Source organism: Polyodon spathula, chromosome 22 (assembly GCF_017654505.1).
Source record: "Polyodon spathula isolate WHYD16114869_AA chromosome 22, ASM1765450v1, whole genome shotgun sequence".
Classification (NCBI taxonomy): domain Eukaryota; kingdom Metazoa; phylum Chordata; class Actinopteri; order Acipenseriformes; family Polyodontidae; genus Polyodon; species Polyodon spathula.
In genome coordinates, this window is record NC_054555.1 from 14,558,342 (window position 1) to 14,577,303 (window position 18,962).

The following is an 18,962-nucleotide window of genomic DNA, read 5'->3' on the forward strand; positions in this document are numbered from 1 at the left end:
CAAAAACCATAAAATTTCGGATAAACACCGCCCTTGAATAAAAGCTGCCCTCAATTAAGTGCCGCAGCCGTTTTTAACAATTTTAAATAAACGCTGCAGAGCTAATTCTAAGTAATACGGTATATTTGCTACAGAAACCCATTCTGGTGGCAGATCATTAAAGCATTAGGCATGGTCTATATCAGGTACTTACCAGACTATCCCCTGAGCTCCAGACCCTATTGCCCGCAGCTGTTGGTAGCGTTTCAGCACAGTGAATGTTGAATCTCCCACCTGCACGCTGTGAAACTGACTGTCGCTGTCACTCATCGTGTACTGTCGGATGCTGAAGACCTCAGTTTAAAAAGTTATCTATTAAAGAAAACAGAAAAAGCATGCTGAAAAGACTCCCACATATTATAGCAATGATTCCGATAATGAGAAAAACACCAGTCGAGTAAAGTTTGGTTCTTTTCAATATACTGCTGTTTAAAAAACTCAACCAAACACAGCTGTAAAGACAAATTATCAGCAGTATTCACTAGGGGTGGGCCAGTACAACATTTCCACAGTACGATACCATCAGAAACTAATAGTTCTGTATAAATGAAGTTATAAAATGAAGTCTTACTAAAAATGGAGAAATACTGTTAATTACTGTTGTAATTCCCAAATGGGACAGGATTGCTAAGTGGTGACGTCAGGCCAGAAGCAGGAAGCAAAACACACAGGTAACTGCAAGGCAAAAAGACGCAGCTTGCGCCGTTTTAATTAAATACAAAAATTAAATTAAATATTTAAACCAAAAAACTTGCTCACACAGCACAAATGAAAAGGTGTAAATAAAACAAATCACAAACACTAAACACAAAACCGAACAGGTCAGGCTGGGCAATCGCCTTCACTGTTCCTATATGCTCCTCCCGTTCTTCCTCAGAAGACCCACCCGGAGTGCAGAGTTTGTATACAGTGGCCACAATCTGCACAGGTTTATTAATTACTGGCAGAGGACGAGTTGCTAACCTTGCCTCTGCCAGAACCCATCTAAATAAACAAGACAATAACATACAGCGCTATGCCATCATATATACAATAAATAAATCATAATACACAAATGTAAAATAACTCAGGGGCGGAGGGGGAGACCCCGTTCTAAAATAAACAAGCAATACATTTAATCAGCAGGGATTTACCCTGCCCACTTTTCATGTGCAGGACTTTCTACCGCCCTGCTACACCAAACATAACACAAAAACTTAATTTTTGAAATCACACTTCCTTTCAGAGAATGCTTTAAACCTGAAAACCAAAATAAGGCACAGCAATTGTAATTTATTTTTTTTAAGACAATCACAATTTTATCAGAAATATATTTGATGCAAGCCTTTCCTTTCATCCGAATGGTTTTTAGTTTTTTTTAAACAGTTGTCATATTAATTTTAGTAAAAATTCTAACATACTGAACACAAAAATAAACTTATAAAAGTGCATTATTTAGTTGATGGTAAACAGAATTAAGTAATGATCAGTCATAAGAGCAGAGAAGAATTTGTTGTTTTAGGCATGAGGCCCAAATAAATCAAGCAAAACTTCAAAAAAAAAAGTTCACGCAAGTTATTGGATTTATATCTACAGTTCATGTGACACTGCACTAGTAGGCTTCCAATGTAGTTACTGATGATTATTACACATGAGATTTCTTCACTTACAGGGGTGTGCAATCTTTGAAAAAGGGAAAAATGCTAGAAAAATCTACTTGTCCTTAATTTACTTGCCCCCTCCCCATCGCACAAAATACACACAAAAAAGTAGAATATAACGTGTAAGATTTTGGTTTTATTTAACAGTGAACTCAGTCAATCAATTAGTGATTAACAGGGGCAGATCTAGTTTTGTAGCTTGACAGGTTCATTACATTCTTCAAGATATACAAAAGCTTCCCTGTGACCCCACCTCACCTCACCTCAATAAATGTATAACAAGCTTTAAGGAAATTTTCCTTTCAGTGCAGTTTGGAATACATGTGTTCGTAAATTTAAGTAATATACTAATAGTACAACTATAAAAAGCAATGGAGTTATTCAAACATAAAAATGTTTTTTTAACCCACTCTTTTTCTATAAGATGAATCCAGCTTATGACATTAGGCGTTTTAGTTTGTTGCATCACAGAAACAAAATCATTGTCAAATATTACTGCTGCTTTGTGGAACTCTGATTTTTCTTGGCGTTTTTTCAGTTTTGTTTCTGCTGAACCCCAGATTTTTAAAGGATTTTTTCAAGTTTCTCTGCATTTTGTACTGTTTTTCTACCAAAATGCGCAGAATATTTACAGTAGGCTCCATCAAATTCTGCAAAGACCAAAATATGTTTTTTTCTTTTGTTCATTTCTATTATATACTACTTTTTTTTTTTTTTTTTTTTTTTTTTAAACAGTGTACAACATTTTACTGCTATTTTTCCTTATGCAACATCTTGTCCCATAATGGCGAACTAGAACACTGCTGCAAACATTTAAAGCCACACTAAAATGTAAAGATAATGCTGTTGCTAGGGTTACAGGACACCCTTTATCACATACTTTATCTTTGCTGTATCCTGTACTGTAAGTGATATATCATTCAACTTAATGTTTTAATATTTCTACTCATTCATCACTATTAAACATTGAATAGTGCTAAATTTAGAAAATACTAAAATAAACTTAAATTCTATGACAAATGTTTTGACGAAGTCTTTTTCATTTGAAGACACTGGAAAGACTTCTAGTTGAAATGTCTCTCTTTCTTCTAGTACTTCAATTCGCACATCATAGGTCGTGAATCAGCTTGGGAATAAAACTGAAAACAGCATCCAACAAAATAAAGAGGATACATCTTGTAATTAGCTTGCGCCCCTGAGCTACCAGAGTCCCACCACAGCCATTCATTTCAATACAAGCATCAGGAGATATTATTATACTGTACCTGCATTGTTTAAAGTTTGTGAAATAAATTACGGATGTTAGTTACTGCTTAATATACTGAATGTTTAAACTTTGAACATATTGGAATTTTCTGTAATCAAGAGAAGCCCTCCATTAGAGTACTGTTACTTTTTGATATCAATGTGGATGAGACTACTTGTGTACAGCATTACTTCGGCAGGACGGAAACCCTGTTGATATAAAATTGTGTGTGTGTGGGGGGGGGGGGAGAATGTGGCTGGGGCCATAACTGAATGATTAATGGGTAGTGAAGCTCCAGCCACAGGTGTATAAGAAGGGGAATCACAGGTGTTAGAAAGGTTAATGACAGTGTTGGTGAAGGGGTGTGTTGCTGTGTGCGGTCCATGAGTTTTTGTGTAGCCCTTTTGTTTCGGCCCTTGTGCCTGTTTATTTTGTAAATGTGTTTTGTTTAGTGTTTACTGTATTAGTGAATAAACATGTGCGATAGCTCTTAAACTGCAGCTGACCTTGGTTTGCACATCCTCAAACACTGCTGCTGACCTCGGTTTTATATGCATATCTAACAATACGTTTAAGAAAAATTGCCTTGGAAAACATTTACAATCTAATCTACTGACATCCCTAAAATAAATAAAGCCCCTTGAGAAGATGGGAGCAGTGGAATTGCAAATGAAGCATACACATCCAAGAAAAACACAAATAAATTGTCAAAAAATAATAAACACGTCTGCTTATTTTACTCTTGTACAGCATACAAACAAAAAACGAATATGGTGGACAGTAGGGATCTGGACTGGCCATTGGGCGCACGCCTGAGTTTGTAGGGGGTTCGGACACACTGTGTATTCCCACGCTGTCAGGCAATGTCTTGTTGACAGGAATCAGCTGGAAAGAAATCGGCTGCTTCTCTGTCATTGACTGGGGGGTAGGACTATACGGGATGAATGACTAAATAAAAGGGCACTGTTTTGTAACCTCTCTGGCTCATGCAGGAAATATGGTGGAGAGTGACTTCACGGCAAAATCCTGACACTAAAGTGAAACTGGAAACTCTGGAGCAGCAAGGAGAGGAGAGAGGAGTGCGGCAGCTCCAGTGTGAGACCCACAGACCCGGTGGTGCAAGCAAACAATGCACCGAAGACACTGACAGCGGCGGTGCAGGGAGGGACTGGGGCTGCTTCCAGATGGCAGCAGCCTACTAAAATGACGGCTGATGATCGCCTGGAGGCATACCTCCAACTATTTGAGGCTTTGGCAGAGGACAATCAGTTGCCCCTGGATCGATGGGCGCGCTACCTACTGCTGCAGGGACCAGGGAGGCGCAAGCTGCCACCCAAACCCTGTCCAAGAAGTAGAGGAGGGTCTACGACAGTCATTTACTGGAGCTCCCGGTCTGGGAACTGTGACAGGTTGAGCTGCCCCATGCCCAATCGCAGTGTCGGGCCAGGATCTCGGGTGGCCACCGCGGCAACCTTTAAATTGACCATGATTTACTCTACCGGGTTGATAAATTGCACCAGATCAGGGAGGTGCGTCACCAGTTGCTTGTCCCTAAACCCTTCAGGGAGGATTTACTACATCTGGCTCACGCTGTTCCCATCTGGTCATTTGGGTAGGGACAAAACTTAAGCGAGGTCAATTGGCTGGGGCTGGATGGTGATGTGAGGCAGTTTTGTGAGCAGTGCCCAGAATGTCAACGTGCCAGTCCCAGAGCTGTGCCACAAGCCCCTTTACGCCATTGCCACTTGTGGAAGCTCTGTTCGAGCGTATTGGGGTGGATATAGTCGGGCCGTTGGAGCAAATTGCATTGGGATACACGCATCTGTTGGTTATTTTGGATTATGCTACGTGTTAGCCAGAGGTGTGACAGGGTCTTATTCGGGCCATGTGTGTGGGTAGCCACTGTTCAAGCATACAGGTGGTGATGATGTTGAAAACGCCGGCACAGGTGCGCAGGTTTTATTAACAAAAACAGAAAACGAAAGTAAAATAAAGGTGGTCATGTGACGTTACCAACAATGGTAACACACAGATGACAAGTACATCAAGCTGTACAAAAAGAGAGTGCAAAATAAAACACAGCACAACAAACTATAAATCAAAAGGTGCCGTGAAAACGGCAGGCCTTGCAGCAGCCCCGATCACAGCGATCGCCATGATTTTATACTGATGCTCCGCTGAGACACGCCCACCCGCCTGCTGGAACAGCTGATTGCTTTCAGCTGCTGCTCCACGCAGACGGGTAGTCGTCCCCAGCGGAGCGCCACAGCAGCTAAACAATTAATCAAATCATCATGTTAACAATTAACACAAAAACATACAATTTCCCCATGTGCAGGGCCCAACGCTTTGCCACAAGAGGTCATATCACTTCGCTCTGCTTCGACTAAATCTGTCGCCGACGAGCTTGTTAAAGTTTTCTACCGGGTGGGGATTCCCCCGAGTAATGCTGACCGACCAAGGAACCAATTTTATGTTACGGCTGGTCCGGGAGTCAAACTTTTGGGGATTAAGACTATCAGAACATCGGTTTACTAACCTCAAGCTGATGGTTTGGTGGAACGCTTTAATAAAACTGATGTCTAGATTTAATTACAGTGATGTGCACAACTGGGATAAGTCGATTCCTCCCCTGCGCTTAGTGATTAGGGAGGTACCGCAGGCTTCCACGGAGTTCTCCCCATTCGAGCTGCTGTAAGGGGGCAGAGACCCAGGGGTGTGCTCGATCTCATCAGCGAAACGTGCGAGGAACAGCAGGATAATTCGACTAACATGGTCCGGTATGTGTTACAGCTGCGCAGGCGCCTTGAGTCTGTAGGTCAATGGGCTTGTGACAATCTGCAGCAAGCAGAACACAGATAGGAAACAAATTACAACGTGCACATTTCAGCCGGGAGATAAAGTGCTTCTATTAATACCCAGCTCTCAGTCTAAACTCCTGGCAAAGTAGCAAGGACCCTTTGAGGTTGCACGCCGGGTTGGGAATGTGGATTACGAGATCTGCCAGCCGAGATGAAGGAGAGAAAAACACATTTATCACGTGAACCTCCTGAAGCCCTGGGTACAACAGGAGACGCTGTTAGAAACATTGACATATGAGGTCACAGATTTGGGACCTGATCTTTCTGTTTTGGTGAGGATGGGGTCGGTTCAGGTTGGAAGTAACATGACACCAAGACAGAAACGTGAGATTCACAATCTGGTGGCAGCTTTTCCTGACATGTTCTCTCCAGTCCTGGGGCAGACTCGAGTAGCCCATCATCATATTGAAATTGAGCCAGGGACGCAAGTTTGTCAGAGGCCATACTGCATACCTGAACGTAAAAGGCAGGTAGTGAAAGCCGAAATTGAGAAAATGTTCAAGTTGGGGGTAATAGAAGAGTCCCAGAGTGTTTGGAATAGTCCAGTTGTTTTAGTGCATAAGCCAGATGGGTCGATATGATTTTGCATTGATTTTAGAAGAGTCAATGAGAAATCAAAGTTTAATGCTTATCCCATGCCCCAGGTAGACGAATTGCTGGAGTGTCTAGGCACGGCTCATTTTATGATGACAATGGATTTAACAAAGTGGTACTGGCAGATACCCCTAAACCCAGAATCACGGGAGAGAACAGCATTTTCAACTCCCTTCGGGTTACACCAGTTTACTACCATGCCCTTTGGGTTGCATGGAGCGCCGTTCACTTTCCAGAGGATGATGGATCGCATTTTGCTGACTCATCAGCAGTACGCCACGGCTTACATAGATGACATGGTTATTCACAGTGAGGATTGGCCGAGTCATCTGTGTAAGGTAGCGGCAGTGCTGCAATCCTTGCGGGAGGCAGGACTCCCTGCTAACCCCAAAAAGTGTGCAAGTGGGCCAGATCAGACCGCTTGTTGAAAAGGTGAAAGCCTTGGCTAACTGGCCGACTCCTACCACAAAAACCCGGGTGCGTTCTTTCTTCGGACTGGCGGGATATTATCGGAAGTTCATCCCGAGATTCACCCTACAAACGGACGCGTCCCAGTTATGCGGGGAAGCGAGCACCCGATCCTGTATATCAACAGGAAACTCCTTCCCCGTGTGCAAAACTATAGTACCATCAAGGAGTGTCTTGCAGTAAAATGGGCAGTGGAGACACTCCGGTACTACCTCCTGGGGCGACACTTCACTTTGTAGACTGAACTACTGTGTTAGTGGAAGACTGTAAATATGATTCTCATAACTGTGCTGGACATTAAGTTTTCTGAACTGTTGTATTATATTTCTTAGGTTTTCCTGCTTATTTTAATGCCAGCAATGAGCCAAGTGATGAAACATTATGACAGGTTTGAAGTGACTTCAGGTGCTTAACTTACTATTACAGCAACAAGAGTCTGATTGAAAAGAAAAAGAATTGTGGTAATATTTATTAAGTTTACTTATTTTAACTACCAACTTTATATTTATGTTCAAATACCATATTTCATTATTAATATGTTGATTAAAAAAAATGGAATTGGCCATTTTTGAAAAATGGAATTTGGTATTCCCAACAATGGAACAATGAGTAGCCCTAAAGGTGGTGTCATAAAGAAGGCATGAGTGGGTGGCGTCACACCAGAGCCAGGAAATAAACAACGAGAGAGGTGGAGTTTGGTGGAGCTGAGCGAATGCTTTCGCTCAGCATTTAATAAACAGAACAGAAAATAAAAAGGTTGTAACAAACAAAAATACAGGACACGGCACATTTGTCAAAACAAAAGAGACAAACTAAACTGACTACACAGACAAACACGGTGAGCTGATTTACAAATATTCTTCTTCTTATTATTCTTATTATTACCTGTCTCCAATCCCTTCTCCACTCAAAAACACACAACCCCGAGTAGGTGAAAACATACTGCTTTTATGCAGCTGTACCGAGACTCCATTGCTAATCAATCATTCAATTGGAGTCATGGTACAACTGCATGTGAATTAATAAAGTGCAATTCCCCGTGCTCACATATAACTTTTTACTTGCACGTGAAGTGCTGTGCAATCCTCGTGCCTAAATAAATATACATTTTAAACACTCATGTTACACAGACCCATTTATATCCCCTGTACCAATGACTATACACCAACATTAACACAGAACATAAAATACACACAGGGGTGGGCATTTTGCCACAGCAGAAGTGCTGACAGCTCCCAGACTGGTGGTCTCCTGACCTCTCCCCCCTCTATAGCCGGCAGCACCCTCTGGGGGGACTCCAGCCCCCAGAACTCCTGCAGCGAAATTGCTGCGGGGAAGGGTGGTCTCCTGATCTTTCCCCCCTTTTTCATAGCCGGCAGCTCCCTCTGGTGGGGCTCCACCAGACCCCTGCGGCCAAGCAGAGCTAACTGTAACCCCTGGCGAAGCAGTTCCAGCGACCCCAGGCGATGCGGAGCGGCTGGCAACCCCAGGAGATGTGGTCAAAAAGGCAACCCCAGGCGATGCGGAGCAACAGGCAACCCTAGGTGAAGCGAGACAGGCATCATTGGGCGAAGCGAGACAGGCATCCTTGGGCGAACCGAGACAGGCATCCTTGGGCGAAGCGAGAAAGGGAGTCAGGACAAACTGGGGTGCGGGTGTTGGCCCCCTTCTCGGCCACTGCGGCCGGACATTTCTTCCCTGTGCTTCCCTCTGCAGCCTATGCAAGGGCTGCTGAGGAATGCCAGCATCTATTCCTGGTCCTTCTGGTGAAGGGAGAGGCAGCTCCTGCTCCTCTCCCCCTGATGGTGATGGAGGCAGAGGCAGCTCCAGCTCCTCTCCTCGTGATAGTGGGGGAAGTGATACCAGCAGGCATTCATCCTCTGCTGGTGGGGGAAGTGATAATGCTCTGCTGGTGGAAAGGGACCCAGCAGGCATTCACCCTCTGCTGGTGGACGTGGTGGAGGCAGTGGCAGCTCCTGCTGCTCTGCTCCTGTCTGTGGAGGTGGCAGAGGTGTGTAGTCTCCTACCGGTGAAGGTGGCAGAGTCCAAGGCAGCTCCTGCTGCCCTGCTCCTGCTGATGGAGGTGGCGGAGGCGTGTAGTCTCCTGGCAGCGGAGGTGGGAGCAGCGTGTAGTCTACCCTTGTTACAGGGGACTGGTGCGGCTCTCCCTCACTTGCAGGGGACTGGTGCAGCTCTCCCTCCTGCTCTGGAGACAGTGGTGGGAACTCTCCCTCTGGTGCTGGAAACGGCGGCAACAGCTCCTCTCCCTCTGGCTCTGGGAGGCAAAACCAGCAGGCATTCTTCCTCTGCTGGTGGAGACTTGGGCTGTGGACGGAGCTCTGCCTTCCTCTTCCCCTTTCCCCTTCTCTGCCTCCTCCTCACCTTCCTCTCCTGGGCCAGTTCCTCCTCTCCCTCTTGGTAGGGGCAGCGCACCACCGGGTGCCCGAACTCCCCACAGGCAAGGCACCAGCCTTGGTCCTCTAGACCACCGAGGAGGTCCTCCAGATCCTGGCAGCCATCTCTCCAGTCTTCCAGTCTTCCATTTTTTTTTTTTTTTTTTTGTTGCTGTTTTTGTTTTTTTTTTTTTTGTTTTGAAACTCTGACTGCTGTCGGAGGAGGCAGCAGCACACCTGGCGGGGGACTGGTCGTCTCTGCCTTCACGAAGCCACTCCTCCTCCGCATCCTCCACCGTTCCCTGATCGATGGGCCTTCAAAAGGAGGGGGTCTTCCATAGGGTAAACTTCCCAGAGTTATCCCCATACTCCATGCACGGAGGCACACATGGAGCACATCTAGGAACGCCATCCTTCGAATAGAGCCTCTAGCGCCATGGCTGCGCTTTCTTTTCCCTCCTATCCCCATTTTTTTTTTTTTTTTAATGAATTTTCCACCCGCAGTATCCCTGGTCTGACGCTTGGAGGCGCTGTTGTCCCAGTTCTGACACCATGCTACACGTCGGCACCGACCGCGCACATCTTGACGCCAACCTCGGCACCGACAGCGCTCACCTCGACGCCGATCCCGGCACCGAGTGATTCGGCATGGTGAATCATTTTAAAAACGCATCTGCAGGCTGCTCATTGAGCGCAGCAGTTTATAAAAAAAAAAAAAACCACACAACAACAACTGAAAACATGTCGGTGCAGTCGACTAGGTCTTCGGCTGGCTTCCACCAGTGTGACTGGTGCTCAGCTAAGCTGCCCAGACAGGATGAACATCGATCCTGCGCCAGATGCCTAGGGCCAGAACACGCGGCCAAGGCACTGGCAGGCGAGCTGGTCTGCTCTCCCTGTCGGAAGTTCTCGAGGAGAACAAAGCGACGGAGAGCAGCCCTATCCCCAGCAGAGTCTCTCTCCTCAAGCCATGAGAGAATGAGATCGGTGGTCCAACAGCCTCCGCAGAGGTCGTCCAGGACCCCCCTGCTACAGTAACCAGGGAACTCTCCCACGCAAATACATAACCCTCCCCTTCCCCACCACCGGTACAGAGGTACAGACACCTCTCAGGGGAGGCGAGATAGTCAGTGTCCAGGTTGGATGTGTTGGGACTGTAACAAAGTGCCCGCCCCTGTGTATATTATCTGTTATGTGTTGCGTGTGGTGTGTTTAAATGTTGGTGTATAGACATTGGTACACGGGATATAAACGGGTCTGTGTAACACGAGTGTTTTAAAAATGTATATGTGTATTTAGGCACGAGGATTGCACAGCACTTCACGTGCAAGTAAAATGTAGTAATATGTGAGCACGGGGAATTGCACTTTATTAATTCACGTGCTGGGATTCAAGTGAATAATTAATTGGTAATTGAATCCCAGCACAATAGTATATATAGATGCACGTTGTCACATACTGGCGGTTGGGTGTTCGGTGAGCGGAGAACGGGATTGGAGACGGAGGAAATAAGTAATAGTAATAATAATAACAAAGTATCCGCTCACCGTGTTTGTCAGTGTCTGTCCGTGCACCGTTTTGTTAAGTTTAGTCTGTTTTCGTTTGTCTATTTATTTTGGCGTAGAGTGCCGTGTCCTGTGTTTTTCGTGTTTGTGTAAACTTTTTATTTTGTATTAAACCGGCGCCAACAGGCGTCTTCATCACTTCATTTCATCCGTCCTGTGTTTTGTGTATTGCCTTACCTTTCCTGGTTCTGACGCCGCCCACTTCGGCCGTCTCTGTGACACGTGGTGTCCTGCGTGGGATTTAACAGCGCCTCCAAGCGTCAGACCAGGAGAGGTTTTTTTTTGTGTGGGAGAAAAAAAAAAAAAAAAAAAAAAAAGGGGGCGTCTTTGGATTACAAAAAAAAAAAAAAAAAGGAAAAAGAAATGGGGAGAAGCAGGAAAGACGATAAAGAGGTGAGGGACAGGGAGGAGGAGTGCCGCCTAAGGGCCAGACATCCCCGGCGATGTAACCAGTCCTTGCCGGGGTGCCTCCTCTGCAACCAGGACCATCTCTTTGCCAATTGTCCCTTCCGCTGCCCCTACCAGGAGGGAGAGGAGGAACTGCCGCAGGAGAGGAAGGTGAGGAGGTGGCAGAGAAGGGGAAAGGGGAAGAGGAAGGCAGAGGTCCCACCGCTGTCTCCACAGCCGCACCAGTCCCCTGCAAGGGAGGAAGAGCCGCACCAGTCCCCTGCAAGTGAGGGAGAGCCGCACCAGTCCCCTGTATCAAGGGGAGACTACACACCGCTCCCACCTCCACCACCAGGAGACTACACGCCGCTCCCACCTCCATGGGCAGGAGCAGAGCAGCAGGAGCTGCCTCTGCCTCCGCCACCTCCACCGGCAGGGGCAGAGCAGCAGGAGCTGCCTCTGCCTCCGCCACCTCCACCGGCAGGGGGAGAGCAGCAGGAGCTGCCTCTGCCTCCGCCACCTCCACCGGCAGGCGCAGAGCAGCAGGAGCTGCCTCTGCCTCCGCCACCTCCACCGGCAGGGGGAGAGCAGCAGGAGCTGCCTCTGCCTCCGCCACCTCCACCGGCAGGGGGAGAGCAGCAGGAGCTGCCTCTGCCTCCGCCACCTCCACCGGCAGGGGGAGAGCAGCAGGAGCTGCCTCTGCCTCCTCCACCAGCAGAGGGTGAATGCCTGCTGGGTCCCTGTCCACCAGCAGAGGGTGAATGCCTGCTGGGTCCCTGTCCACCAGCAGAGGGTGAATGCCTGCTGGTATCACTTCCCCCACCAGCAGAGGGTGAATGCCTGCTGGTATCACTTCCCCCACCAGCAGAGGGTGAATGCCTGCTGGTATCACTTCCCCCACCAGCAGAGGGTGAATGCCTGCTGGGTTCCCTGTCCACCAGCAGAGGGTGAATGCCTGCTGGTATCACTTCCCCCACCAGCAGAGGGTGAATGCCTGCTGGTATCACTTCCCCCACCAGCAGAGGGTGAATGCCTGCTGGGTCCCTGTCCACCAGCAGAGGGTGAATGCCTGCTGGGTCCCTGTCCACCAGCAGAGGGTGAATGCCTGCTGGTATCACTTCCCCCACCAGCAGAGGGTGAATGCCTGCTGGTATCACTTCCCCCACCAGCAGAGGGTGAATGCCTGCTGGTATCACTTCCCCCACCATCACGAGGAGAGGAGCTGGAGCTGCCTCTGCCTCCACCTCCATCAGGGGGAGAGGAGCAGGAGCTGCCTCTCCCTGCACCACAAGGGCCAGGACTAGATGCTGGCGGTCCTCAGCAGCCCTTGCATAGGCTGCTGAGGGAAGCACGGGGAAGAACCTCCCGGCTGCAGTGGCCGAAAAGAGGGCCAACACCCGCACCCCAGCTTGTCCTGACTCCCAGCCTCGCTTCGCCCAAGGATGCCAGCCTCGCTTCGCCCAAGGATGCCAGCCTCGCTTCGCCCAAGGATGCCAGCCTCGCTTCGCCCAAGGATGCCAGCCTCGCTTCGCCCAAGGATGCCTCTGCATCGCCTGGGGTTGCCCGCCGCTCTGCATCGCCTGGGGTTGCCCGCCGCTCTGCATCGCCTGGGGTTGCCCGCCGCTCTGCATCGCCTGGGGTTGCCCGCCGCTCTGCATCGCCTGGGGTTGCCCGCCGCTCTGCATCGCCTGGGGTTGCCCGCCGCTCCGCATCACAGCCGGAAGTACTGTGGCCGGAACCCCACGAAGGGGAGCTGCCGGCCACGAAGAAGGGGGAGGAGGTCTGGAGACCACCAACCCCAGCAGCAGTTTCGCTGCCGGAGGAGGGGGAGGAGGTCTGGAGACCGCCAACCCCAGCAGCAGTTTCTCCGCCGGAGATCGTGGGGGAGGTCCGGAGACCTGCTCCCTCTGCAGTTTCTTCCCTGCAGGAAGAACGGTGGTTGAAGCCCCACCAAGGGGAGCTGCCGGCGCCGAAGGAGGGGGAAGGTCAGGAGACCACACCCCAAGCAGCCTTTCCGCTGCTAGGACTACCCTGGCAGGAGAATGCTACCCTGCTGACAGCATTACGACCTGTGGGCCCCTGGAAGCCTCTGGTCCTGGCCAAGGACTTTGGGCGGGACTTTTGGGCTTTTAAGGGGGGAGGTGGCCATTGAGGCCATGTGTGCTTTGCACAAGGGGGGGGTATATGTGACAAAGTGCCCGCCCCTGTGTATATTATCTGTTATGTGTTGCGTGTGGTGTGTTTAAATGTTGGTGTATAGACATTGGTACACGGGATATAAATGGGTCTGTGTAACACGAGTGTTTAAAATGTATATTTGTATTTAGGCACGAGGATTGCACAGCACTTCACGTGCAAGTAAAAAGTAGTAATATGTGAGCACGGGGAATTGCACTTTATTAATTCACGTGCTGGGATTCAAGTGAATAATTAATTGGTAATTGAATCCCAGCACAACAGTATATATAGATGCACGTTGTCACATACTGGCGGTTGGGTGTTCGGTGAGCGGAGAACAGGATTGGAGACGGAGGAAATAAGTAAAGTAATAATAATAACAAAGTATCTGCTCACCGTGTTTGTCAGTGTCTGTCCGTGCACCGTTTTGTTAAGTTTAGTCTGTTTTTGTTTGTCTATTTATTTTGGCGTAGAGTGCCGTGTCCTGTGTTTTTCGTGTTCGTTAAACCTTTTATTTTGTATTAAACCGGCGCCAACAGGCGTCTTCATCACTTCATTTCATCCGTCCTGTGTTTTGTGTATTGCATTACCTTTCCTGGTTCTGACGCCGCCCACTTCGGCCGTCTCTGTGACATGGACCGGTGCAGCCACCTCCGTCAGTTAGGCCAGAGTGGGGAGCACGCTGCCGCCGTTGCCACATGTGTCCCAGAGGGAGGAGTTCCGGGCGCTAATGCAGCGTGCAGCTCCAGCCATGGACGTCCCATGGCCGGCGGAACAGGAGGGAAAGGGGAACCGCTTCCTCCAAAAGAGTGGGCACCCACAGCACGCCCTCCCCTTATGCCAGAACTTCCTGGATTTGGTGTGCTCCTACTGGGGCAATCCAGCGTCTGCACCCTCAGCCTCCAGAACAGCAGAGTCTCTGCTGCACACTGCAGGAGCCCAAGAAGAGGGCCTAGGCGCATTCCCCACGATCAGGGACACAGTCATGGTGCTAGTATCAAGGTTCCACCTTCAATAAGTGGGATAAGGACCCAACCTGCCCGTCAAAGTCTTGCAAAACAACGGCCACGATGCTGAAGATGGCATACGTGTTGGCAGCGCTGTCCATGCGAGCAGCAAATGCCATGGCCATACTGGTACTCTACCAGAGCCAGTTTGCAGAGAGGCTGCAGGACAGATCTACGGAGGCAGACACAGGGGAGCTCCAGGTGGTGGCTAAGGCGATGGTGTGATGAGTCAAAGGGTTTTCGGTCTGTGATTCAGCCTCCCGACAGTAGATGGCATCAAACCAACTCGGGACTTCCCTTACCAAGATCTCGTGACCATGGCAAAAGTCATCTTTTTGAGGGGCGGCACCTTGGTGAGGGGCGGAAGTACGAGTATGTAACTTCCAGCCACTGGAGTCAAGTGAAGGAGAAGGACACGTGTCGGTTGGGGATTGGTGTTCCACTGACTACAGAGGCGGGACATTACATACTAAAGGGAACGTACTACTGTGTTCGGGGTTGGTCCGAAAGTAAAGTAGGAGGAGTAACGGGTGGAGGGAGAGTCTGGTTTTGTGCAGCGGGAATTTTTGAAACACTAACATTTCTTTTGTCTTTTTTTTGTTTATGTATGGTCACCACGAAGACAAATTAAAGACGAGTCATCACAGTTTGTTTTGGATTTCACCCCTGCACTCCTTCCCTCACACCATTTTGTTTTTCGTTTGTTATTTAATCCTTTTGTTGTGTATAGAAAATAAAAATAAATTATTTTATTTCTGTACACATAAATTACTGTCTGGACATTCCATTTAATACACTCTCGCCTCACACGTGACTGACCTAATAGGGGAGGTCGCCGACATTTGTGGCTGACGCAAGCCAAAGTCGTAGAGACCGAGAAAGTGGTGCTGCTGGATGCCCCCATTACAGCAGGGAAGACTTTAGTGGCAACCATTGATGTGAGCCTTGAGATGTCCCACAAGGCCACGGAGGTAGCCTCAAAGTTCTCGCACCTTCCGGCTTACAGTCAGCGCCGAAGGTGGCATGCACAGTCTGCTGGAGTAAAAGCGTTTGAACACCACCCTCCACCCCAGAGTAGACAAGTAGCCACAGGCAGAGGCAGAGGCAGGGCCAATGGCAGGGGACCACCGCAGGCTAGGGGTAACCGGTTCTCCGGCTGGAGACAGAGGCCGGGGCCTAAGAAAGACCAGCACCCTTCCAAGCCCCAGGGAGCCCACCCGAGAGGCTCCGGCTGCCACCAAACAGGAGATCGCCAATCTTCAAAGGAAGAAAGCTTTACGCTTGGTAAATCCAAGCAATGCCCTCAGTAGCTTTTACTCCAGGTACTTCCTGATGCCCAAAAGGGACGGCGGTTTCAGACCAATTATGGACCTCAGGGTCCTCAACTTGTTCCTCAGAGGAAGTTTGACAGCACAGTGTATCCCCCAGTCCATCCAACCGGGTGAATGGTTCATATCGATTGACCTGCGATTGAATTCTGCATGCTGCCTTCTGGCCTCTCGCTGGCGCCCCGCACATTTTCAAAGTGCATGGATGCAGCACTGGCTCCACTCAGGCTGCGGGGTATTCAGATCCAAAACTATCTGGACGACTGGTTGGTTTGCACGCAGTCAAAAGCATGTGCAGAGGCGCACACAAAACAGGTCATAGATCATGTGGCGAAGTTAAGGCTCTCAATACATCAACAGAAGAGCAACTTCGTATAGTCTCAGTCCACAGTGTTCCTGGGGATCAAACTGAACTCTGTGAGCATGCCTGCCTCACTGTTGGAAGACAGGATTCGGTCGTTGGAGACCACACTCACCCTATTCAAAGAGGACACTCTCCTACAGGTCAAGGTATATTAAAGGTTGTTGTGGCTGATGGCAGCAGCCTCGAGAATCCTTCCACTGGGGCTGCTGAGAATGCGTGAGGGCTGCTTCAAAACTGGGTGAATACTCTCAAGGTGCACCTGGTCCGAGATCGGTACCGGCTGGTGCGAGTGTCCAGACAATGCCAGAAGACACTGGAGTGGTAGCTCTATCCCGGCATTCTGCGCCTCAGATCTCCCCTCGGATCCTCTCACAGAAGGGAAGTGATCACTACAGACGCCTCCACTTTGGGCTGGGGAGCGGTCTGGAACGGGAGAGGAATAAGAGGTCAGTGGAAGGCGCTTTGGCAGGAACCGCACAGAAATGCGCAGGAGCTGCAAGCAGTGAGCCTGGCGTTATTACATTTTCATCAGCAATTAGCGCACAAACATGTGCTGGTCCGGATGGACAACACCACAGTGGTAGCCTATATAAATCGCCAAGGCAGCCTGCACTCACCGGGCCTTCACCACGCAACGTACAGACTCCTGTCCTGGACGCACAGAAACTTGCGTTCCATCAGGGCAGTTCAACTCCCCGGTGTGGACAACAAGGCAGCAGACTTCCTGTCCAGAGAAGCTCCAGACAGCTCGGTGTGGAGGCTGCATCCCCAAGTGGTGAAACAGATTTGGGAGAGGTTTTCGACCGGCATGAGTCAACCTCTTTGCCACAGCTGAGTCCACTAATTGCCCCCTATGGTTCTCCATGCAGAGAGATGGGGGGCCCCCTGGGAGTAGACGTGCTAGCTCACCCCTGGCCACAGGGGCTATTGTATCCATTAATACCCCTGACACTAGAGAGGATCAGGGTGGAGAGAGCACAGGTTCTGCTGGTTGTACCCAGATGGCCAAGATGCCCCTGGTTTGCTCTCTTCTCTGACATGTTGTCGGATCAGCTGTGGCAGCTCCCGCTGCGCAAGGACCTCCTGAGCCAAGTGGAGGGGGTATTATGGCACCCGAACCCAGCCCAGCTCCAACTCTGGGTCTGGCCTTTGAACGGAGCCATCTATTCAGATGAGGTTTGCCAGATGCAGTAGTAGAAACATTACAGTCTCACATAAATGTAATGTTTTCCAAGACTGGTGCCTTGCCACGATCCGGTGACTTGCCCTATTGAGATGATATTAACCTTCTTACAACACCTGTTTGACGCAGGAAAATCAGCATCCACTTTGAAGGTACACCTGACAGCAATATCAATGTGCCATGACAAAACTGACTCAGTGTCCCCTGGGGCACATTTCCTGGCAATTCAATTTCTTAAAGGGGCTCAGAGGCTTCGTCCTCCCATGAAAAGTATGGTCCCCAAGTGGGATCTAGAACTGGTACAGCAGGCCCTTATGGGTCCCCCATTTGAGCCACTGACATCAGCAAAACTGCACCCTGTTTCACTGAAAGTGGCATTTTTAATAGCCATTACATCTGCCAGACAAGTAAGTGAACTTCATGCGCTGTCCATCGATGACACATGTATGGCTTTCACTGGGAATGACTCGCGGGTAACATTAACCACAAATCTATCCTTTTTGCCAAAGGTGGTATCCTCATTCCATATTAACCAATCAATGGTTTTGTAAACTTTCAGACCTCCCCCATACGAGTCAGAGGAGGACCATAGACAACACACGAGATGCCCAGTCCGGGCTCTGCACTTGGATAGGACGCTGTCCTGGAGACAGTCCAACCAGTTGTTTGTCTGCTATGAGTCCCGCTGTAGAGGTCAGGCCCTACTGAAGCAATGTCTAGCGCACTGGGTGACATATGCGATACGCTTGGCGTATGAACAGACGGACTCCCCATTACCGGGGGAAATTACGGCCCATTCTACCAGGGGCCAGGCAATCCCTCTTCAACAGGAGGTGGGCGGGACTTCCCCCCTCACAGCACGGCCCTGATAGGGCAGCTTTTGTATATTTGCTCATAGACTGATGGTCAGAGAGGCTCTTCCCATTCGGTAATGGTTGTCATTCTCTTTTCAAGCAACCAGGGTTATGGTAATAACATTTCATGCACCATATAAACAAGCCAAGTGCACTTGCAAACTGCAATATGAACAAACATAAAAAATCTGAAAGGGAAAAATATAAAAAATAAAAAAAAACTTTAGCTCACCTGCAAATTCTTTCATGATGGTTTTTAATTTCCGTATGTTTAATGTGTACAGTAACCAGAGACAGCCCACGCCTCAAATAACAAGTGGCTAAACGAAGCCTTTCAATATATAATTATTTCAGCCATTTAACATGCACATATTGGCATGCTTGTCAGAAAATGAAAATACTGTATTAAAGATTTGAAAATGTATGTGTACAAATGATACTAGTTTTTTTACAAGCAAACTCGCAACTGAGCTGTTAGCAATGCTGAACGGTTAACGGATTTATACTAATTATAACAGTAAACACTGTTCAAATAATCATCAGATCATTGTCCTAGCCTCTCCCAAGTCAGTACCAACCTTACTGCTGATATGAACGAGCCATCAAGATTTTGAATGGAATTTCTGACCTGAACACATTGTATCCCAAATCAAACTGACAATTCGATCCCGTTATCCATCTTCCACGTGGCGTACCTGGGTATCCATCGTGCTTTTTTTTTTTTTGCTGCAGCCACAGCAGCAGACAAACACCTGCTATCTTGCGAACTATTACTGTGAGACTGGATATGAGGTCAACTAAATGCTGAATTCCCAACAAAAAAGCTGCTGTTTTATCTGCAAGTCTGGGTAACTG

The 18,962-nt window shown here is 48.6% G+C and overlaps 1 protein-coding gene across 4 annotated transcripts in view; it reads right to left on the bottom strand.

Annotated features, from left to right (window-relative positions):
- Window positions 1–18,962, bottom strand: part of mapk9 (mitogen-activated protein kinase 9) — a 64,159-nt gene that overhangs the window by 35,378 nt on the left and 9,819 nt on the right. For all 4 annotated transcript variants that reach the window (XM_041222929.1, XM_041222927.1, XM_041222928.1 and 1 more), the window contains exon 2: window positions 194–351. In XM_041222929.1, the coding sequence (XP_041078863.1) occupies window positions 194–309 (116 nt within the window). In that variant the 5' untranslated portion in view covers window positions 310–351. The remainder of the gene's footprint in view (window positions 1–193; window positions 352–18,962) is intronic.